Source organism: Neltuma alba, unplaced genomic scaffold, assembly GCF_004799145.2.
Source record: "Neltuma alba isolate B1F8T4 unplaced genomic scaffold, ASM479914v2 tig00002811_pilon, whole genome shotgun sequence".
In the NCBI taxonomy this organism is placed as follows: domain Eukaryota; kingdom Viridiplantae; phylum Streptophyta; class Magnoliopsida; order Fabales; family Fabaceae; genus Neltuma; species Neltuma alba.
The window spans coordinates 224352-249395 of NW_021633026.1; the positions used below are offsets into that span (position 1 = coordinate 224352).

The window sequence follows — 25044 nt, forward strand, 5'->3', positions numbered from 1 at the left end:
ACTAGTGAAGCATTGACAAATCTGAGTTTCTTGTTCCAACTTTCTTCAGTTTTCTTTCATCTTTGCCACTGAATACTTTCTGTTAGTTTTAACATGGCAGAGTTGGTGGCTGGAACGTTTCTCTCTTCTTTCCTTCAGGTGGCATTTGAGAGATTGGCTTCTCATGACTTTGTGGAATATTTTCGTGGTAGAAAGCTCAATGATAACTTGCGAAAAGAATTGGAAATCACCCTTAATTCTGTGGACAAAATTGTTGAAGATGCGGAGGAAAGGCAATACAGAGACCATCGTGTGAAGAAGTGGCTTGACGAGCTCAAAGATGAAGTCTTTATGGCTCAAGACTTGCTGGACGACATTGCTACTGAGGCATCACAACAGAAGCTGTATGCTGAATTGCAAAGTACTACTGTTATCTGCAAGGTACGAGGCTTGTTTACTACTCTTGCTAGTCGAAATCATTTTGACAAAAAGATAGAGTCAGGGATAAAAGAATTGCTTAACAACCTAGAGCATCTTATAAAGCAAAAGAAGAGACTGGGGTTAAAGGAAGGGCCATCTGCTCATGATCAACTGGGAGTGATGAACAGGGGAGTATACAAAAGATTGCCTTCGACACATTTGATAGCTGAATCCAATATTTATGGTAGAGATGCTGATAAAGAGAGGATTGTAGAGATTTTACTATCACAGAACATGGGATGTAGGAATCAGTTGCCTATGGATGTGATTGCTGTCACTGGTATGGGTGGGATGGGCAAGACAACTCTTGCACGACTTGTGTATGAAGATGTAAGGATCAAGGATCAATTTCAACACAGAGCTTGGGTGTGTGTTTCTGAAGCATTTGATGTTAATCAAGGTACAAAAGCAATTCTTCATTCACTTAGTTATCCAATTGAACAAGATTTTCACTCAAATCAGGCAACACTAGGAAAGACATTGATGTGCAAGAAATTCTTTCTTGTTCTTGATGATGTCTGGAATGAGAATTGTGAGATTTTGGAGGTCTTCACAGCTCCTTTGAAAAATGTGGCGCCACAAAGTAAGATTCTTATCACAACCCGTAATGGAACCGTAGCAGAAGCCATGTGTTGTACCTTCAGATATCCTTTGAAGCCATTACGAGATGGAGATGGTTGGGATTTATTTGCAAAACATGCATTTAACAACCAACATCATGCTGTACTATGATCTGGTGAATGTGATTTCATATGGACAGCAACATATAAAAGCAAAATCTAATGGCATGTAAATAGAGAGTAAGATAATATTCAGGAGTTGTGAATTTTCATAACTGATATATAAGTCTAAACCATTACAGATGTAATATATGTAACTCATCAGCATCTTTTATGAACAAGTGGAAGCAAAGTATAGAGGAAGTACCTTTTAGAGGAAGTACCCTCATAGAAAATTTTATCGGAGAGAATAACCTAGCTATCAGAGTACTTATGCTCTGTGTGGACAAAATCTACAAATACTAGTACTTTTTGTGCATAAAAATTTATTAAATCCTTCCTGTCATCAATAAAATTTTCAATGGGGACTTTCTCCCAATTTTCTCTAATTTTTATATTCTCAGGATCCATCCATTCATCCATATGGTTTATTTGAGTTCATATACATTGTTTGACTTTTATAGTATTATTCATTATCACCATTCGTCTAGTATTGACTTGAACTTGTATTGTCATCAAATTAGTCAAAACTAAATTATGGCCAGAAATTGAAAACTATTCATATTTTAACCCACTTTTTATTGTATGTTTATGTGTGTATATAGGATTTGTCCCAGAAATAAGAGGACAAGTTGAAGAAGATGCGTAAAAATGTGGGAACGTAACGATGGAGGCTAACACGCATCATGGGCTTTCAGAAAGTGTCCTGATTTAGTCAACAAGTATTATGTTATGGTGGATCGGATGGTGTGTTGTGATAAACCTCATCTTCTTCAGCAGCATATCACTTTAATTTGTTTTAAATAATTAATTCTCTGTTGCTTGATCCATATTTGTACTACTTTTGTGTTCTGGATCTGAAATGTTAAATGTCAATAACAATATTCATATCTCATTGTGAACAAATTGAGCAAGTTCTTATGTTACTCCAATTTTTAATATAAAACTTAGTTGAATAATTTGATGAGATTAAAGAAGTTATTAAATTATTTAATTATAGCATATGTTACATGATCTATCTATCTAAGATACTTCTATATATTATTAGATAATATATTAATTTATAAGTGAGACAAATTAATTAAGAAAAAATGATAAATATAGATACTTTAAAGTAATTTATAATTTCTTTAATCTCCTCTATTTAATCAACTCGGTTTTATATTAAGAACCAGATGTAGTATTACGTTTGAATATGGCTTTAAACTTCCTTCAGTTAGTCCAAATTGAAAATTTGACATGATGGTTAATTATAATTAAGCTTAACTTACAATGCATATAAGATATGTGAAAATATTATACTTAAAATTTGGATTAAGTGGACATATAAAACAAAACAACGAAAACTGATTCTCCTTTATATATAAATATATATATATATATATATATATTATGTGTCATGTACTACATTTAGCTTTTAATATAAGAATTAATTTGACATTCAATTTGATTTTAAATATAGAACTCCGATCCACTTTATCTTTCATATTTATTGATATTATCCTCAAGTAATCTCTATAGTAGTTGCATATCTTAAGGAGTTACTATCAATGACTAATTCAAACATATATGATTAATAAGGGTATTATAGGGAAGATAATATTTATTTACTACAAATAAGTGAAATAACTAACTTAACTAGTTTTTTTAATTTTTTAAAATTAGTCAACTAAATTTTATATTAAAGACTTGAAATAGTATTTTGTATGCTACCAATTACGTAGTTTCGTCCAGTTGAATGCACATATCGGCGACAGTGGCTGCATAGATGGTGATATAAATATAATGTCCCGACTTTCTCATCTCAAGTTCATGCACGTGATTACGTGAAGGAGCCCATTGTCACGCTGACGGATACGGAGGTACCAAATTCCGAAGTGGTTGGGTGTCTTTGGGTTCGCCGTCTTTATGTGACTTTTTGAGGACTTTGAAATTCAAGTTTTGCCTTTTGAAATTTTCTCTTAAAACATCAATAGTATTAGCTGTTATAACAATATTGCATCCCCAGCATGCATGATTCAGTTCTAAAAAATCCATCATTAAAAGATGCCTGGCTAGATAAGTTTCTACTCCATTTGTCTCTATTATCCAACACTTTTATCTACTTTACGCGCAAACTAAGAAAACTAACTTGTGTTCTTAAAATTATTAATTTTTTCGACAAAAAATGTTCTTAATTAAATATTATTCTTTCTCTTAATTAATTAAAAATAATCATTTTTAAAAATATGAATTAATTATTACATGGATTTTGCAAATCATCTTATAAATAGGGTACTTTAATTATTAATTACATACGTCACTTTGTCTTATATGAGAAAGGAGGGAAGGAAGTAGCACTATGGTTGTTAATATAAAGTACTTATAACATATTCTTGCATATCAAGAAATACATTAAATTGACAAATTTTTTCTATTTTACCCTTGTTAATTTAAAATTTTTTCTCTTTCTATATTCACAAATTATTCTTATACTCCTTTGGTTTTATTTAGAAAGACACTTCTAACACGTTTTACATAGACTAAAAAATATTTTAAACTGTATTAATTTTCCATTAAAATATAACTATATTCCAACTTTACTTCTACTCCTCTGGTCCTATTTACAGGACAGAGAGAGAAAAATATTTTTTGTCCTATTTATAAGTCACTTTATTAAATTTTCAGTGTGAATATACTATTTTGTCCTTCATTTATTATAGCGTGGTAGTTATCTCTTTTGAAAGTTGTATATATTAAATATGACTAAAGTTGAAAGCTTATTATATTTTAATAGAGAGTTAGTACATTTTAAGGTTTTTCTTGGTCTATGTGAAATATGCTAAAAGTGTCTTATGAATAGAACCAAAGAAGTATTTAATATATATATTTTTCAAAAGAAAATAACAATCTACACTATAATAAATAAAAGACGAAACAATATATTTATACTAAAAATTTAATAAAATAACTTATAAATAACACTAATAAAAATCTTCTCTTTCTATCTTAAATAAAACTAGAAGAGCATTTCTCTTCTTTTTCTCTTTTCAATAAAAATTAAATAAAGATAAAATTAAAAAACGTGTATTAAATATATTACAAATGACTTATATTCAAGGAAAAATTCTTGGGTGAACCGGAGCGCCATGTAATCTGTGGTCTAACCAATAAAAAACAACATCTCACATTATTTTAATCTGATATGGCACTTTTTAAATATTAGCCGGCAGATACAAAAATTAAAAGAAAAAAATTTTTCAAAAAAGAAAAAAAGTGCTCCATTTGCTTTTCATTTCTCGCGCCTCCCACTACCTCTCACTCTCACTCTCGCCCTCTCATTCCATGACTAAAAAGACGTTCTGTTGATTTTGTAGCAAGCAAAGAAGTTAAATAAACTTTTTTGACCATTAACCTCTGCAACGTGGAAATCAAAACTTGTGAAGAGGGTGCTTCACATGATCACGATAGGTAAATCTATAAATTAGGACCTTGAGGAATTGCTATACATAAATATGCTACAATACATCTAACAAAATAAATAATCTTCATGTAATGATTCTACTATTGAATTTGTCATATCCAAAAAATCTTCATCTGGCAATAAAGAATCAAAAATTGGATTAAGGATCAATGTAGGAACTAGACGGGGGGATGAAACAACTTTTGATATGAAACTCCGAAAAGGTCCGGATTGCAATTTTCATAATCATCGGTCTAGGAAGGGTAAAACGAGAAAATTTGAGAAAAATTCCAGAAAATCTCTGAAAAATTGGAAAAGTGTAGAGTAGAGGTTTTGGAAACTTGGTTGAGGCTCAAAAGGTGAAAATTAGGTGAAAATGAATTGTGACGGAATTTCCCGTAAACAAAGGTTTTTCAGGAAATTATTGGCAAATTGAAGAAAAATAATTATTTTAATGAGCTAGAGGCCTCGATAAATTTGGAAAATTAATGAAAAATTCATCTAAATATTTATTTGAATTTATAAATTTATTTTTAGGCCTTGAAAACTCAGGAATTAATTTTAGAAAATTTATTTTCTCACAGTGACACTGATAAAGGCCTAATCGGAGAAAATTAAAAATAAATAGCTAGGGGTGGCAAAAAATTATGAAAATTTTCAGATCATATTCTCATATTAAAAGGTTAATTATCATGGAGAGAAATAAATTTTTGGAGGTCTGAAAAAATTATGGAATGTTACTAGTGAATAGTAACCGATAAAGTTTCTAATTGGTTTGAGATGATGATTTAGTTTGTGGGCCATCTTTTTGGGTCAGCTCAAACCATTTGTGGGGCCCAAAATGGACCCAATAAGGGCCTAAATTCGTGCAGTTTCCAGATTCCATCATTTTTATTAAATAAAAAGTGAAAATCAAGAGAAAATGTTTGGAAAAATCTAGTGCAAGGCCACATGTTCAAATCTGATCAGTTTTCACATTTGATGGCTGCCACATAACCCCCATTGAGCTGTCCCAATTCGACCAAATCAGGAGGGAGGAGGAGCAGCTCATTTTCTCCATAAATACCCCTTGAAAATACAAAGAAAATGTTAGAAAATTGAGAAAAATAAGAGACTCTACCATTGTATATCCAACCATATTTTTTGAAAATTTTAAGGTGTTTTAGGCAAGGAATCATCCAACGTACTTCAAGAAAACACTAAGGTATGTCTAAGCATCAATATCCTTAAGTTTTACATTGATTGGATTAAGATTTTGGCTTGAAAAAATGCTGAAAATTCTACCAAAATTTTGGTTGGATGTGTGATTCTTAGGAAAGGATAGAAACCTTAATAATCAAGTGGAATAAGCAAGATTAAGTGATGTATGAATTGATTTTTGGATGAAATCAAGGTTAGGGTTCAAAGGGAAAATTTCAGCCAGCACTGTTCATGTAGGAGCTGATTGTTTTTTTATTGATTTTATGATTTCAATGGCTTTAAAACATGTTTTTGTGCAGGGATACGTTGTTAGAAAGTGTTTAAATTCATTGGAATAAAAAATAAAATTTTTAGAAAAAAAAAACCCCTATTCGGCCAAGAGGAGTTCATGGGGAAGAAGTGTGATTTTTAAAAATCTGATTGCACCATTGGATTCCTCATGAAAAATTGTGTAGGATTGAGTCATTAGATGATTGATTCTAAAGAAGGAACTAATTTGTTAAAAATCAAATAAAAATGGGAGAAATTGTTAAGTTAATGTTAAATTGTTGGAATCAAGTTGTTTAGTGATTAATGTAGCCTATGTTTATGCTTGGTTTAATAGGCATTGAGAGGAGGAATTAAGGAGAAGCATTGCTCCTTGGAGGAATTAATTGGACAAGCTTTACAAAGGTAGCTTTGAATTATAATTTGATTGTTTATCTTGCTTGTTTATTGTGATTGTTGTTGCTTGGATTGGAGGAACCTTGTGATGACCTTGATTGTTGATTGACATTGGTTATGCTTTGGCCAAATGCTTTGTAGTATGCCAAAGTGGATAATATGATGTTCCTCTCCTTGCATGATATGTGGTATGAATTCCTATGAGTTGGGAGTGGTTTGGATTGCATGAACAAGTCACAATTAAATTTACATTGATTTACATAGTAACTATAATTTATATGCTACTGAGATTTCTTTGAAATATCATTCCTCCTATGTTATTTTATGCACTAATTAGGAAGTGGGCCAAGTATGGAGCAAGGAAAGGAGTTGATCTTGGGATAAGGGAGTTTTATGAACATTGTACTATGGTGAATTGTTTTGCAATGTACAATGAACTTTATATGGATGAAACAACCTTCCTAAATAAACAGATAAACCTTTTTTTTAATAGTAACTTTAAGAAATAACTTTTTATAACCAAACCATGCTAAATACAAACTCAAATTATCTCACAATCATCTATACTAACTAATTATATAATATTGTTATCCGTGATAGAAAAGAGCAGTACCCAATCATACATCCTATCATAGATAAAAGAACTTTTCTTATGTCATTTAAATACAAACTATATAAGCAAGGATCAATCTTGTCTAATATGGTTATAAAACAACATATAATATAGCTCATAAATCAAAATATTAAAAATTAAATCTTAACTCATATTTTATAATAATTCATAAATAAATCACATGCGAATATGCGATCCTAGGCCTCTAGCCACCTATCAGCACACATACCACAATAGTACACTCAAAGGACATAAGAAATAATAATGCATGAATCAATTAAAATCAATTTATCCTAAGGTGGCAATATACAGGATACAACATAACTCATAAACCGAGGAGACGCTACAAGTTGCTAATGTAGCTTTACTCCTCCAGAGCCTTCCCTGACGTCCCTCCTTTAAAGTTTTCACCTGAAAAATGTTAAACAATAAGGATGAGACAACGTTTCAGTAGCTAAATCCCTACCTATCACACACACTAGCATGTGCTAACGAGGTGTCAGGTGGGATACACAGAGTTAATAATAGTCAATAGATACTTATCTAACAGTTGAACTCACAATAACCATATAGGTCAAATATATCGGCCAATCTCAAGCAACTGATGATTTCAAAAAAAGATAACACACTTTTCATTTATTCAAAAGATATAAACATCAATGAAGATACCATGTCATATGAAACCCATGAACCCAAATCCATCCTTATATCCTCCTTATTTCCGCCGACTAGACCCATGAGCTAAGTTCTTTCCATTTGATTGGCTACTCTGACAAGCTCACCACTCGAGTGATATGGACCGGCCAAAGACCACAGAGCACTGGGTGGACCATGGGTCCCCCCTTAAAGAACTAGTGCGGTGTCACAGTCCCTCGAAGAACTAGTAGGACAATAATAGTGGCCAACCATAGAGCTCCGTATGGAGGTCAATACCACGTAGTAAGTATATAAATCTCAATAACTCCAATAATCTCCTTCCCCCACCCAAACTAGATGCACAAGGTTTAACATAACACATTTATATGCATAATTAACCGAATTCCAGAATAACACATCATAGTTATAATCATTAATTTCTAACAATACAAACGATTTCAATCCTTTTCAACACAATATCCTATAAGACGGTTCATACAAAACATAATATATGTATACGAAACTTGGTTATAAAATCACTCACCAACCTTATACCAATGTGTAACATCCTAAATATTATTATAAAAAAAATTAAATTATTATTCAAAAAAAATTAAATAATGTAAATAATATTTTATTATTATTAAATAATAAAATTTTATTAATATTTTTTTTTTAAAATTTGACCTAGCTTTCCACCGACTTTCGGTGGAAAAGCTGGGGGGTTATTAAGAGGGAGAAGAATCATGGGGGAAGACCATTGACGGAAGGAAGAATTTGAAGCTGGAAATTAAAGAGGGAGGAGGAAAATGGGGAAGTGTTAGGATTATAGTTTTGATGATAACAAAGGGAGATTAATTGAGTTAAGTATGTTGATCGATCAACTGATCGATCAAACGTTTATCGCTAAGGTTATAGATAATTGTTCAAGTGTAAATCAGTTTTATAGTAGGTATTTTGATCGAAGAACTATTCGATAAGTGGTTAATCGATAAAATGATCGATTATCGCTAACATGGAAACCACACAAGGTTACGGTTAATTATCGATCACCTGATCGATAACATCAGATAAACAATCGAGTTACTGATAAAGAGAACCAAATCTGAAGTGTATTTATCGATCACATGATCGATAAATCAGTTATCAATAACGACTTCGATAAGAGGTAACACAATCTACTTGTTCTGCACATTAATTCTGTTACCATTTATCGATCATATTTTCGATCATTTGTTTATCGATCACATGATCGATCATTATGCTCTAACTCTCTGTATACAGGTAATCATCTTAACCGCTGGATCGATAACCTTATCGATCATAAAATTATCGATCACATGATCGATAATCAATGTCTTTATCTACTCATATTTAGTTTTTCTGCAACCAAATTATCGATAACATTATCGATAATTTAACTTGTTTGCATAATATCTTTTCACATAACATGATCGATAAAGAGTCTAAGGATTGCTATATTCGCATTAACTTATGTTGAACCATTTTCGATCACCTAATCGATCATTGACTTTTCGATAATATGATCGATCATCAAATTTCCTGAAACTCATGTTTTCACAAAACGTGATCGATAACCAGGTTCTTTACCTTACAGGATTAAATTTCTTTTCTCACTTTATCGATCACTTGTTCGAATATCATTGATCGATCACCTGTTCGATCATTTCAGATAGTTTGTGTCTTTCACTGAATATATTCATGCTCATGGTTTATCGATAACATTATCCATCATCCATTTATCGATAATCTGTTCGATCATCAATGACTAAAGTTTCATTTTAATAACATTTGAATTATCGATAATCTGTTCGATCACTTGTTCGATCATGGAACGATTTCCGTTTACCATGATAATTCTTAAAGTCAATGATCCAACACTTGATCGATAATATTGTTGAACTGATTCAAAAAACTTTCACTCTATTTATCGATAACCTGATCGATCAACAAGTAATCGATCACCACTTCGATCAAGCATATCCAGAATGTCTTTCTGCTCTTTTTACAAATAAATCACTTCGTCTAAAATCATTGAATGATAAATTCGTTTTCTCTTCTTGGTTCATGACTAAAGCCTACACCGCAAGACTCTTACCTATTTAAAGCTTAAATATGCAGATTACTGAGAAAGAATACAACGGCTCTTCAACGGGATTACGTAAACTGCAACCTACAGTGTCAGAAGCTCAGACGCATTAATGGCGGAACCGTTGAAACCAGCGAAACACGCAAACGGAGTCACAACGGCTAGAAGCTCTTCCGTCTAACGGCTACTTAACGATCTCAACTATAAAAGGTGCGAAGAAGCATTAATGAAGGGATCGAATACCGGAACTACCACCTGTGATTATTAAGTCTAGCATTCAATACTCTGTTTTCCGCGATACTACTGAGCATCGGTGTTCATCATTAAATTCACTCTGTAAGAGAGCCGATAACTACTCTTTATTAAATACTTGAGTGATACTCAAGAGTGTGGACTCTTGAGAGGGCTTGTATCCTTACGGGAGTAAGGGGGAGTGATTGAGCGATTCAATTACTGTACCGAGGCACCAAGAGCCCTGTCGATCTTGGAAGATAGTGAAATACTCAGAAGTGTTCTGAGGACTGGACGTAGGTCAAGTGGTTAAGACCGAACCAGTATAAATCTTGTGTCTTCCGTCTTCGGTGAAATCTCTCCTGACTCTGATTCTCTGTTTTTCAATACTATCTCGTTTTAATTTTTAAGTTTTTGTAACTCACCCAATTCACCCCCCTCTTGGGTAAGATTGATTCTAACAGGAAGGATAATAAATGAGAGAAGAAAATTGATGAAGGACGGTTGGCATGTTAAAGGATAAATAGAAGAGTGTGAGTGTTATGTAGAGAAGAGAAAGAGAGGGTGAGAGACGCAGGAAGAAAAGAACAAGAGAGTCAGTGAAGAGTTTTGCAAGTACATGCTAGCATTTGGAGATCATTTAGGTACATAAAAATACTTCTTTCTATTAGATTTCTTTTATGAATATTTTCTATATATTTAGAACTTTGTATTAGTAGTATTACTACAATGTTTAGAGAAAATTTTGTGAGCTGGGTACAGAGTAAGTAGTGATTTTTTACAATATATGACTGTAGAAATTTAGAGATAAATAAGTAGTTAATTTTAACCGGTTTAGATTTATCTATTTATTATCTATGGTATTTAAAATTAAATTTATTTGTTGAAAAATCTATGATTTATGATATATATCATATTTATACCGATTAAAAATAGGTTAAATAATTTATTTGGGTTGTTCGATATATTATTAAAATTTTAATCAGTTTATATTTGCTTATTGATTGTTTTGAGAATTTTAAACTAAGATTTTAGTTGAAAAATGTATTATTCAAGATATATAGAATGTTTTTACCGATTAAATTTAAGTTAAATAACTTATTTGGGTTACTTAATATATTATTGATATTTTAATCAGTTTAAAATGTAAAATAGGTTAAGACTATATTATTAGAAAAATTTTGAAACTAGAAACTTAAGTTATAAATTGAGATTCTTACAATATTAGATAAAAACCATATTTTATAAATATTTATAATTTAAATTAGTTATTTGGGTAGAGAAAAATTGTTATTTGAAGTAAGAATTTTTGGATAATAAATATATGTATAGATATTATTAATAATAAATTCTATGTAATTTAAGGTAATTATTTGTATATATATATTAAATTGTATCTATATTATTTGTAGATTATCTTGTACCTCGGAGTTCATAATTCGTGCTCTTATTTCTCAAGCTGTAAGGTTAAGCTTGGAGTAGAGGTAACCGGGGTTAATTTATTTTATATACATGCTTTGGATTGTAAGGTGTTTATTATATTTTTATTTTCTCAAGTTAATTTGTGAAATTATGCCTGTGAATAAAGAGTATATTTTCTTATATGACAAATTTTGGTGAAGTGGGAAATATGTTGATTTAAGTATGCTTGAGCTGTGCTTTATTATAAATTTTGTTTTCTTGTGGTGCTGAATTTTAATATACTAATATTATGTTATAATATATATATATATGAAAATGTGTCGTATTTTGTTTGGAATTATATCATTTTACTTTGAAAAATTAGGAGATTTTTAATATATATATATATTATGATTATGCATGGGGTTCATATGTGGAGGTTGGGATTTTGTTATGTGGAGAATAATTGTTCTTGAAGCCTGCTTGGCATGCCTACACTACGAATCCCAGTGTTTGGCCTTTTTGTTAGACCCCTGTAGTTCCTCCTTTTCCTTGGCCCGGAATTGAGAGCGAACTCTTGGATGGACACCTCTTGCACCATAGTCCATTCTTGGGCGGTGTAGGTACAGGAGGGGGCCCGTTGCTTAATGTGAGTGGGGTGACCTTTGGCCGGGTTACTCAGCATAGAAAACCCGGGTCCTTGTCAAGGAGTCATAAGGAGGAGCAAGGTGATGGGAGGGCATATTTTATTGTGTTGTTGCATATATGTATTTTTATATGAATTGTGTTGTCGGTGGAGAGATATACTCTTTTTATGTGATTATATCTATTAAAGTACCATTTATTTCTTAAACTATATTTAAGCACTACTTCACCAACTTGCCATCATACTTGTATATGTCATAAATTAATACTTGGTTACTGGGACTTTATGTCTCACCCCGCTGTTGATCAATACTTTTCAGGAGAGCCATCTAGTTTCGCTCAGCGTGAAGGGAAGCAACCAGAGGCATAGGTGAGCATAGCCTAGTAGTCCTCTTTTGGTTTAGGCATGTAATGTTATGTATATTGCCATCTTAGGGACCACAACTGTGTCGACATATACTTTCTTTTGTTTAGATGACTGTATTTGATGGAATGCTGTTAAAATGGCTGAAGGCCATAAGACTCTACTGTATATGATACTCTTATGTGTATGCCTTATGGGCTGGGTTGAGCAACCTATGTTTCTTGTGCCCTAAGTCTTTGTGGGATGAATATTATGTTGGGCTTGTGGGTGGTTACTGTGCCCTGAGGCTTTGTTCTACGTTGTTAAATCCATGGGTGTTTTATGTATCCTGAGCTACTTGGGACGTTTTCGAAATAAGTCAAACTCTTTATAACCATGGTAGTATTTTAACACTCTAACTCAATTCTTTTTCTACCATGGTTATCATTTTAAAAATAGTTTTATAATTATGTATTAAGAAGAGGTCTTTTCACAATGCATGTAACAGATAGAAATTTAGTTACCTAGTCTCCTAGCTAACAATCAAGCACAAACGAGGCCCATACTCGAAAATGCCACAATAGGATTTATATCTACAATTGAAATTAAAATATTATTTCTACAGTATTAGAGTAAACTACTCACAAATTTCTAACCTTTAACGTTCCCTCTAATACATTCAGCTGTTACTCGAAATTCTAGCTCGAAAGGCTTTTTCTAAGGTTTGGGGTAAAAACATATATATGATGATTTAAACTCGATTCCAAAATTTTCATTACTTAAATATCCTTTAATTATTAGACTATATTATTAGAATCATCAAATTCATAATGTAAATAGACAAACTATAAATTTATAACTTATATTCCATCTTCGAAGGATTTAGACAAATAGACTTAGTATGAACCAAGTTATTCTCACTACAAAAGTCAAACCCTTAATCTAACCGTTGAATTTAATTTCCTATCTATCATGATACTATCCTCCAAATTATAGCCCAATCTAACGGTGAATGAACTTTAAAATGCTAATTTACTATTCAGGATTCTATTTGCTAAATCCAAAAGATATAAATTAAAAACATACCTAATAACTTGTAACTCGGTGATCAAAATGATGATCCAACCGTTGAAATTAATGATTTGGATGTCCCAAATGGGTTGACCAAATTTCAGTCCGATCCAACGACTAATAAACTCAAAACTAGCACTTTTCTGAGACTACCTCAGATATGTGCGAATATTATTTACTCACTTCAAGCTCTACTCACTATCTCCTATATATAGGCTCCTCAAACTCCTTCACTCTAAAGATTAGTCAATGTGGGACTTCTATACCATGGTATAATTTTCTAGAATACCATCCACACACACAATCACACACAAAAACATTATTAAAATAATAATAATAATAATTTGCCTATATCTAACCTTTTTTTTATTAACTTAATACTAAAATATATTTATTTATAAATTTAATTAAATCTAGATAAAAATAAGGATGTTACATTTTGTAATAAGCTATGGATGATATTTTAATGTAGATCATATTGTTATTCCATGTTCTAATGTTGGAATTATGCTTAAAGCATTGTGAGAGGAATGTGGTTGAAGGAAAAAGAGGAAATAAATCAAGAAAATAATAATTAGGGGATAAAATCCCCCTAAATAGTGCCAAACTTGTAGCACATGAAATAATGAGCAGTTGTTCAAAACTTGGGCATAAAATTTTATAGGAAAATAGATCGCATTTTTAGCTTTAAAAAAAGTAGTAATTCATTAAATTTGGAGTTGTGTGCTGAGAGTTATGCTCTTCCAAAGTTGGGCAAAATGCTGAAAATTCAAAAATTTACCAAATAAACAGTACACTTTGATGAATTTTTTGAAATTATTCTGGATGGAATTGGATCTAATGATATTTTCCCTCCATAGAACTCTTAACAAGTTTCGTGTGAAAATTGGAACCATTTCATTTTGATTTTTCTAAATTTAGTTATGAATTTTCAAAATTGGTCAATTTTCGAATGAACAGTGTACGAACATGATGAACAGTAAAATCCTAAATTTTAAATTTTTCATTCGGAAATGTTACGAAACGACTTAAATTAGTTCCAATTGACATATAATGAGTTATAAAAAGAGGGGTGACAGAATTAGTCTTGAATATTGTTACAATATTCAAATTGGAAGCTTTATTATCTCTTGTATATGTTTAAAATTGGGGTTCTGATGAGAACTTTATTTTATAATTGTGTACTCATGTTCTGGGGTCTCATTTGCTTTTATATATGAGTGTATGTTGTGGGAAAATTTTTTTCCTTATTTTTCCCAACAAAAAGTGTTTGTGATTTAATTAACTTTTATTATAGAATAGTTTTGTGGAGATTTTGAGTAGTGTTAATTTTGTGCAGAATGGAAATAGCAAATGAATCAGAGTTCGATATGAGGGGAAAAGAAAAGTCTCTGATTAGTTCTAGCTTTGAAGATACATATAATTTTGGTGTTGAAAATATTCACTTGGGTCAAGTTGTAAATAATTAAGATGAAGCTTATACTTTATATACAGGATATGCATATCAATTGGGTTTTTCTGTGAGAAAATTGAAACAAACCTATGTTGCTAGGACTAACAAGATTCATACAAAGGATTATGTGTGCTCAAAACGAGGATCTAAATATTTAGAAGAATGCAACAGCAGTTACATTTACTAAAGTGAATGCAAGGATAGATTGTCAGGCCATGGTTCGATTTACTGTTCAATTAGATGGTTTGTGGAAGATCACCAAATTAATTATTTAGCATAATCATGAATTTGTAAAACAAGAGCATAGGCTTTTGATGAGTTCTGCTAGGAATAATTCTACAGTGAAGGGTGAACTTATTAGTTCTATGGTAACTGCTGGAATTAGAACTAAGGATGTGTGGAGTTATTTGGGTGAAAAAACACATGGTTTTTGATAGTATTGGATTTTCAAAAACAGATTGCTATAATTTTGTCAATAAACAAAGTTGAAAGTGATAGAAGCTGGGGATGGAAAAAGTCTAATTAATCTCTTACAAAGTTGTCAAGCTTAAGTGTTTTACTATAGTGTTCAATTTGATCATGAATTGCATTTGACAAGTGTTTTTTGGAGGGATGTGAGATCAACAATTGATTATGATTGTTTTGGAGATGTGGTGGTTTTTGGCACAACTTATTGTACAAATAAATATGATTGAATTTGGGGGCCATTTGTTGGGATAAATCATCATTGGCAAAATGTAATGTTTGGTTGTGCCTTTTTGATGAATGAATCAGCATAATCTTTTGAATGGTTGTTTGAACAATTTCTGATGTCTATGGGAAACCGATCACCACAAACTATTGTCACTGATCAAGATGCTACTATAGCCAAAGCAATTGAGAAGATGTTTCCTAATACACGACATCGCTTGTGCTTGTGGCATATACCTAAAAATGCCCCCATCTCATTTAGGCCGTTTGAACTCTAACAAGGAGTTCCAATCATTATTTCCAAAGTGCATGAAACAATATGACTCAGAAGAGGAATTTGAACTCACATAGGATGAAATGATTAAGAGATTTAACCTTAATGACCATAGTTGGTTGAATAGAATGTACACAGTTCGACATAAATGGTCAACTGCATTTGGCAAAGATATGTTTTCTGTAAATATAAAATCTTCTCAAAAGAGTGAGAGCACTAATAGTATTTTGGGTGATATATCTACAAAAAAAACTTCTCTTACGGAATTGTTCTTAGCTTTTAAGAAGATGGTGGAAAAATGGAGAAGCGCTAAGAGTGAAGAAGATTTTCACAATAGTGAAGGCATTCCTTCATGTCCCATGCATCAAAAGTTTATACTAAAAAGATTTTTAAATTGTCTGAGAAGGAATATTTGGATAGAGCAGGGATCTTGTTTAAAGAAATTAAAAGGGATGGGAATATTTTTTATTATGTGTTGTGGAAGAAAGGAAAGGGTCAAAAAGACGGCTTGTCCAATTTGACTCATCCAATGAGGATGTTATTTGTAGTTACAAAAAATTCAAATCTATAGGTATTTTTGTTCACATACATTGAGAGTTTATAACATTAATAGTGTGGTAAGAGTACCAAATAAATACTTCTTGAAGAGATAATCAAAGAATGCAAAGTTTATTGAATGTCAACATGAAGAACATACAATGTGCAACTAGTGAAGATCTAAAAAGTGTCTACAGCAATTCTATTATGCGGTTAGTTTATAACCTTGTGTTGGCCTCACAAGATCACAAGGAAACTCGAAATATCGTGTGGGGAATGGATCCCAAAAACTTCAGGAACATCTATGTAATTTGAATCAAAGTAGCAATATGGAAATGAATAAAGAAATTTATGCCCGCAATCAAGATGCATCTCAAAAAATAAGTCAAATTCTTGATCCACCAAGAGCAAAGCAAAAAGGGAGTGGAAGTGGTAGAAGAAAGGGTCATTTTGAAAAGCAGCAAAAATCAAGCAAAATATAATTTTTATAAGTATTTGTGTTATGTATATCTATTAGTTATTTGTTTCTAAATTTAAATTTTTTTTGTAGAAAAACAAAAAGTAGAACATGTTACTTCAACCACATCAGAGCAAGTTTTGTTCCCCAAAACATTGGTTACACTCATCAAGTAAAATAAATGTGTCTACAAAATTAATAAACATGACAGTTATTTAATTATACTTATTGAATATAATTGTGTTATATTATAGGCCAATTCTATTCATTTTGTTCCAACAAGTCATTCTATGATTCCACATGTCTTTTATGGTTCTTGGAATATTAGAAGCCCAATTCACATGATCGATATGAGTAGCAATTTAAATCAAGTATATTTCAACTTGTTACGTCTAAGATATGTCAATTAATTATATTATTTTGAATTTATTTCAATGCATTTTTAGGATGTACATTTAGCAATTTGGAAGCCACAAACTACGTTTGCACAAAATAAGTAATTACCTTCAAGCATTTGGAGTGAAGCCAATGAAAGATTCTTTTGCTCTCATATTATTTATACTTTTATATGCTGGAGAGTAAACCAGTAAATGGGTTCGAGCTGGATTTTTTTTATGCCTAGTTCTTTTGATGTATAGTCAAGAAAAATGGGTAGAAGACATGATGTACACCTTGCAAGCTAGATGTTTTTTTGGTTCCCAGTTCTTTTAATGTATAGTCAAGTTGGATATATTTGTACTTTTGACCCCCTTGTGGTTTCTTGTCGGTTTCTACATTACAGTAAATTCTAATTTTTGAATTATATTTATTGTCAAATTAAACTTAAAGCATATTCTAATTTTTGCATTATGCAAATTACATCAACAGACATGATAACATATTCAATATGGATGTTCTATTATACATCAACAAACATGATAACATATTTCTGCATTATACAAAAATTCTGTTGACAAATTCGACATGCCCTGCACCAAATCTAAATATGCAAAATATACTCTGCATAAAGATTCCTGCACCAAAACAAAGCTTAGTTTGTGGTCCCCTGTAAAGCATATCTTAACAGCATCAAAACAGTATATTTTGACAACATTATGCATTTGCTATCATATTATATATTTTGGGTGTTGCCCAAAACTAGATTCATGAAACATTTTTATTGATTGTATGTCATTTCTCCATTGGGTATTACACCACACTTTGACAGCATCATATTACAGAAAACCAGATTCATGAAGATTATTGTGGCCTTGGACGAGGATGAAAATCTGGAAGTTTTAAGTGCTATCTTTAGCTTTTTAGATCCCAGAATGACTCTTTTCTCTTTTAGAGCTATTTTTAGTTTTTCTTTCAATACAAATCCCTAATTAGCATTTTGAGTTTCAGCCCACATTAGTAGTTAGTGATTTTCATTACTGAAAATTGTTATTTCATTACTACTGACAATGTGATTTTGATTTGGAGAGCTTTTGGGTGGGAAGTTTTGAGATTGTAATAGTGTAGTTAGTTTTGTATACTTCATGGTGAAGATTGTAATAGCTAATTTTAGCTTGTAACCTCTATATGAGATGGAATGAATGAAGTTTTTTGGCACTTTCCTTGATGTTACATCTATGGATTTGAGCAGTTTCAACAATGAATACATAAACAGCAACCTGACAACAGGTCATGATATGTTAAGTTTTAACATATTTTGCTTTCAATACATTTGAATCAATTATGTAGTAAACTTGTTAAATTGTGTATATCTTGCTCAGGTTACTATTTTAGTGTTTTTTGCCATCTATGCAAAAAAGAGATAGAACATATCACCAAAAATGTCAAATAACTTAATTTATTGCATTTAATAGATATCCACAGTATAAAGACAAACACCCAGAAGGGAAGTAAGTACTACACTTGTCCTATGTTGAGAATTACAATAATAACAAATAAAGAAATGAAGGCTAATATCTCAAGAAGTTGAACCCCTGGTGCAAGTAAACTAATCATGAGCCGTGCCTCATGCAATATTGAGTCTTACATTTCATGATAGAGCTGGCTTCCCTTCATCATTCACATGCAATCAATCATCCAGGCTTTCATTCTCTAAGGAGGAGTAAACTATGAATTTGTCGCTATCAAACTGAAATGTATTTCCTGATCTGACCACAGTTCTCAGAGAGTTTCTTGATACCTTGCTTCATTTGGAAGAATTATGCCCTGTACACAAGACCAAACCCACCATGATCGGGTACATTTGCTGGTTGAAATTGTGCAGAGTTTCCTCTGCAAAAGGAATTGCAACAGAAACGATGCCCAGAACAACAAGCTAACCTTTTTCAACTTGCTTCCTTGAATTGCAGCACTAGAAAAATTCTGCAAAGAATCATATGCTCATAATCTAATATTTAAAGCATTCCATGTGAGTAGTGGGACCAACGTGAACCCTGAGAATATCAAGAGGCTATGCAAATTTACAAATTTCAAGCATACCCATCATATGGAATTGCAATGTTCATGGTCTTTCACAATCTTTATTGCTTATCTTCGCTAATTCTCCAATACTCAGAACAAAAGGAAAAAGTACGCAGATTCAAAAAAAACGAAATTAAAGTAACCCCCTGAACAAAATGAAAGGCAAATAAAGGAACATAGAAATCTTGAGCTTTTGGAATGAAATTGGTACCGAAATCCTTAATAGGATTATTTAGGGAGGGAATCGCATAAGATCTAGGTTGAATCAAAGAAACCCAGGACTTGAGGAAGAAAAAGAAGGGGGACAGTGAGAAGACAACCACTAGATTAAGGAAGTTTACCTATGCCTTAGACTAATTTGGGGATCGTAAAACTCGGTATGAAAAGAGAAACCCCTTGCATAATCAATTGCGAAAGAGAAGCGACCAACCCTCTAAGTAATTAGTCCAGAGTAATCGACATTGAGAGTGTTGATGGCCGATGATGGTTTGATCCCCATTGCGCTCTTGCGGCGTTGCGCAGAGAGGGATGCAGGGAGGGAGAGATGGGAGAGAAGGAGACGCTAGGGCAATTTTTTTGAAATTGTGAATTATTAAAATTATTATTAATTAACTTAATAATGTGAATAGGTGGCTACCAGGTCGATTATCATGGAGCGAGTTGTTTTGTCCTGATTAGACAGGCCACAGATTACATGGCACTCGTTCACCTAAGAATTTCTCATATTCAAGACACAAACTTTTCCCCACAAGTCACTTTCATATAAAACATTAGAGGTATTGATAATTAAATTTTGGAAGCACGATGGTGGGGAAGAGCATGCGTGTAATATAATATTCGAATTTTTCAAAATATTAATTAGAAATAAAATAGTTTGGCCTAACGATGCATCGGCCCATCCTCGCAGCCCGTTAATAAGAACGAATTCCCATCTCTTTTTCCTAATTAACTAATTAAAACAAAGGACCCTGCTGTTATTAATCCCAATATTAGCTGTAATTAGCATTGGGCTGCTCAGTTCTTCTTTTTTTTTTTTTTTTTTTTGGAATGATGCAAGGCAAGTTAACTTGAGTTAGTATTTGGTAGCTGACATATTGGCTAGAGCCCCATCGTCTTGCCGTCGTGAGAGCCTGAGAGGCACTCCCGTGGGGATTCTTTCCAGTAGACCAATTGATCGTCTATTAGCTGGGCCCTTTTTGCCATCAGATCCACACATTGGAGTGCATTCCTTGGTGCATATTTGATGCTAATGTCCCAATCTGAGTAGATTAGCTCTCTGATCTTAGTTATCTCCGTATGCAAGAAGTGATTTGCACCTCCTTCAGTTTCAATCAGCCTAACGGCTTCTATAGAATCAGTGAATACCATGATCCTGTTGAATCCTTGCTGTTTACACATCTGCAGACCTGTTAGTAGGGCCATCAATTCTGCTGCAGTTGGTAGGAGGAATCCCAGTCATTTGGCTGCTCAGTTTGAATTTTGAAAAGTGTCTCTGGACAAGCAAATTCAAGTGCATCACTCAAAGACAAGCCATGACCTGTATATTCTATAATTTCAAAGTAAGCATCCAAAGTTCCCAACAACAAAGAAAGACTTTCGCCTATCCAGGCCCCACCCACTAGTGAAGCATTAGCAACTCTCAGTTTCTTGTTTCAATCAGCCTAACGGCTTCTATAGAATCAGTGAATACCATGATCCTGTTGAATCCTTGCTGTTTACACATCTGCAGACCTGTTAGTAGGGCCATCAATTCTGCTGCAGTTGGTAGGAGGAATCCCAGTCATTTGGCTGCTCAGTTTGAATTTTGAAAAGTGTCTCTGGACAAGCAAATTCAAGTGCATCACTCAAAGACAAGCCATGACCTGTATATTCTATAATTTCAAAGTAAGCATCCAAAGTTCCCAACAACAAAGAAAGACTTTCGCCTATCCAGGCCCCACCCACTAGTGAAGCATTAGCAACTCTCAGTTTCTTGTTCCATCTCCGAATATTTTTTGTTAGCTTTAACATGGCGGAGTTAGTGGCTAGAGTGTTTCCCTTCTCTTTCCTTCAGGTGATATTTGAGAGATTGGCTTCTCGTGAGTTTCTCAACCACTTTCATGGTAGAAAACTCAATGATGGCTTGCCAACAAAATTACGTGTCATCCTTATTTCTGTGGACAAGTCGTTGAAGATGCAGAGGAAAGGCAATACAGAGACCATCATGTGAAGCAGTGGCTTGATGAGCTCAAAGATGAAGTCTTTAAGGCTCAAGACTTACTGGATGACATTGCTACAAAGGCATCACTACAGAAGCTGGATGCTACGTTGCAAACTGTTATTTTTGGCAAGGTACGAGGCTTCTTTACTGCTCTTGCTAGTCGAAATTAGTTTGGCAAAAAGATAAAGTCAGGGATCAAAGAAGTGCTTAACAACCAGGATAATCTTATGAAGCAAAATGAGATATTGGGATTAAGGGAAGGACCATCTGCTGGTGACCAATTGGGAGGGTACAGGAAAGTATACAAAAAATTACCTACAACCCATTTGATGGATGAATCCATTACATATGGTAGATATGCTGATAAAGAGAGGATTATAGAGATTTTACTATCACATAACAAGGGTGGGAATCAGTTGCCTATGGATGTGATTGCCATCACTGGTATGGGTGGGATGGGCAAGACAACTCTTGCATGATTTGTGTATGAAGATGTAAGGATGAGGATCAATTTGAACATAGAGCTTGGGTGTGTGTTTCTGAAGAATTTGATGTTGATCAAGTTACAACAGCAATTCTTCAGTCACTTATAATTGTCCAACTGAACAAGATTTTCACTCAAATCAGTCTAAACTAAAAGAGACATTGATGGGCAAGAAATTCTTTCTCATTCTTGATGATATATGGAATGAAAATTGTCAAATTTGGGAGGTCTTCCAAGCTCCTTTGAAACATGTAGCACCACGAAGTAAGATTCTTATCACAACTCGTAATCAAACGGTAGCAGAAGTCATGTGTTGTACCTCCACACATTCTTTGAAGCCATTACAAGATGGTGACTGTTGGAATTTATTTGCAAACCATGCATTTAACAACCATCTACATGATGCAAATCTAGATCTTGTACAAATTGGTAGAGCAATCGTTAAGTGTGGAGGATTGCCTTTAGCAATAAAAACACTAGGAAATTTGCTACACAAAAAACTCTCCTTTTGTTATTGGGATAAGATTTTGAAAAGTGATATTTGAGAATTATCAAAAAATGATAGCAGTATTATGCCATCTTTAAGATTGAGCTACCATTATCTACCTTCAAATCTAAAGCTTGTTTTGCATATTGCTCCATCTTTCCTAAAGGTTATGATATAGACAAACATGTGTTAATCCAATTGTGGATGGCAAATGGTTTAATATATACAGCTTGGAAAAGTATGAGCCTTGAAGATGTGGGTAATGAAATTTTCAATGATTTGGAGCCTAGGTCTTTTATTGAGCCATCGGAAAAAGGTTATGATTACTTCATCATGCATGATCTTCTGAACGATTTGGTAAAATCAGTGGGAGAAGAGTTTTCTGTGCAATAGGAGGTGGATCAGGCATAAGATATGTCAACCAAGGCTCGCTACTTTTCATGTATAAGAAATAAAAGTGAAAATCTTCAGATTTGTGACAATGTTTTCAACTGCCACCGATTGCGTAGTTTCCTCCACATGGACGTATTAGCATTGGTGATGATATAATGTGCAGATTTGCTCATCTCAAGTGCATTCGAGAATTATCTTTGCAGGGATATGAAAATTTGAAGAACTTGACAGATGGCATTAGCAATTTAAAGCACTTGCATTATTTGGATCTTTCTTGGACTTCAGTCAAGAAATTGCCAAATTCAATGTGCAAGTTGATTAATTTACAAATGTTGAATTTAAGAGGTTGCTATCAGTTGACTAAGTTGCCACCAAATTTCTACAAACTCATCAACTTGTGTCCTCCTGACTTGCAAAACTGTGGCATACAGAAGATGCCCAAATATATGGGAAAGTTAAATTAGCTCCGAAGAATGAATTATTTTGTTGTGGCAAAGAAAGGAGGATCAAATATAAAAGAATTAGGAGCCTTAAACCACTTAGTATGTTCCCTAACCATCTCAAATATAGAGCACATGAATGATCCTACAGATATGAAAGAGGCCAATTTGAAAGAAAAGAAATTGGAGACACTAAAGTTGCTATATTGGGGGTATAATTACAGTTGCGAGGAGGCAGAACACCAAGAGCATGCATTGGAAGCACTTGAGCCAAATCACAGTATAAGAGAGCTCATTGGTGATAGATACAGAGCTACCAAATTTCCAAAGTGGCTTGGTGATTCACACTTTTTACCTCATTTAGCGTGTCTTTATTTTTTGCGTGATTTTACCAACAATAATGTGAGCTTACCACCACTTGGGCAACTACCTTCCCTCCAGAAACCTGAGATTCATGGATTTGTTGGCATAAAGGTGATAGGTGAAGAGTTCTATGGTAATGGCACCTTAATTGCTCCATTTCCTTGCCTTTCATATTTAAGGTTTGCTCATATGAGAGAATGGGAAGAATGGGATATTTTTTACAAAGGTAAAAGTTTCCCATGCCTTGAAGAACTTGATATACTTGATTGTCCTAGACTGACAAAGTCTCTGCCTCAACAACTTCCTTCTTTGAAAACACTACACATTTGGAGATGTGTTAACTTGAAGGCTACACTTCCCAAGTCCTCTTCCATGTAGAAGCTACGTTTACATGATTCTAAGAAGATATCAGTAAAAGACATGCCCACATGGAGCTCCTCAGGTGTGCCTTCTCTTCATGAGCTGTATTTAGATGATTGTCCAGAAATGGAATTTCTTCCCCAAGGAAGTATGCCTTCCAGCCTACAGCGTCTTTCAATCATTGGGTGCTCCAAACTCATTGAGTCTTGCAGGGATTGGGATTTGCATGAGTTGTTATCTTTGAAAGAATTTAAAACTGGTGGTAAATTGGAAGGTCACATAGAGTCGTTCCCTAAAAAAGAGGGATTGTTGCTGCCCAATCTCCAATCTCTTTCATTCTTGTGTTGTACCAATTTGAAAAGAATAAACCATAGGGGCATTCTTAACCTCCATTCTCTTACTTCTTCATCATGTTTTTTCGCTTGCCCCAGCATGAGTTTTGAAGGCATGCCAGAAGATGGTTTACCTCCGTCCCTTTCTCACTTAACTATTGGTTGTGGTTGTCGGTTGCTTGAGGAGAGGTGTGAAAAGGAGGAAAGACCTGATTGGCCTAAAATTGCTCATATCCCTCATGTTCACGTATACATGGACGAATGACAAGATGGGGACACAAGACTCTCTAGAAGGTACTTCCTGTATACTTTGCTTCCACTTGTTCATAAAAGCTGCTAAGCTTAAGTTACATATTAGTTAAGCCCGTAACGATTTGGAGTTATCAGTTATATAAGAAAATTCACAGCCCCTATTCTCTTGGCCAATACATACACACATGCACCCCAGATCATTTGCTCCATATATATCAATATTCATGCTATCTCATTCTGTCTTGTATGTCCCTCATTTAGAAGACACCCAAAAATACCATGGATTCTTTCCGACGATATTAATTTTTGCTTAATACGTACATAAAAGGTTA

The 25044-nt window shown here is 33.3% G+C and overlaps 1 protein-coding gene across 1 annotated transcript; it reads left to right on the forward strand.

Moving 5' to 3' along the window:
* The first annotated feature begins 24188 nt into the window (after positions 1-24188).
* LOC114738691 (putative disease resistance protein RGA3) lies at positions 24189-24725 on the forward strand. Its single transcript, XM_028926755.1, has one exon. It carries the CDS (start codon positions 24189-24191, stop codon positions 24723-24725), a length of 537 nt encoding a protein of 178 aa, XP_028782588.1.
* Positions 24726-25044: the final 319 nt, after the last annotated feature.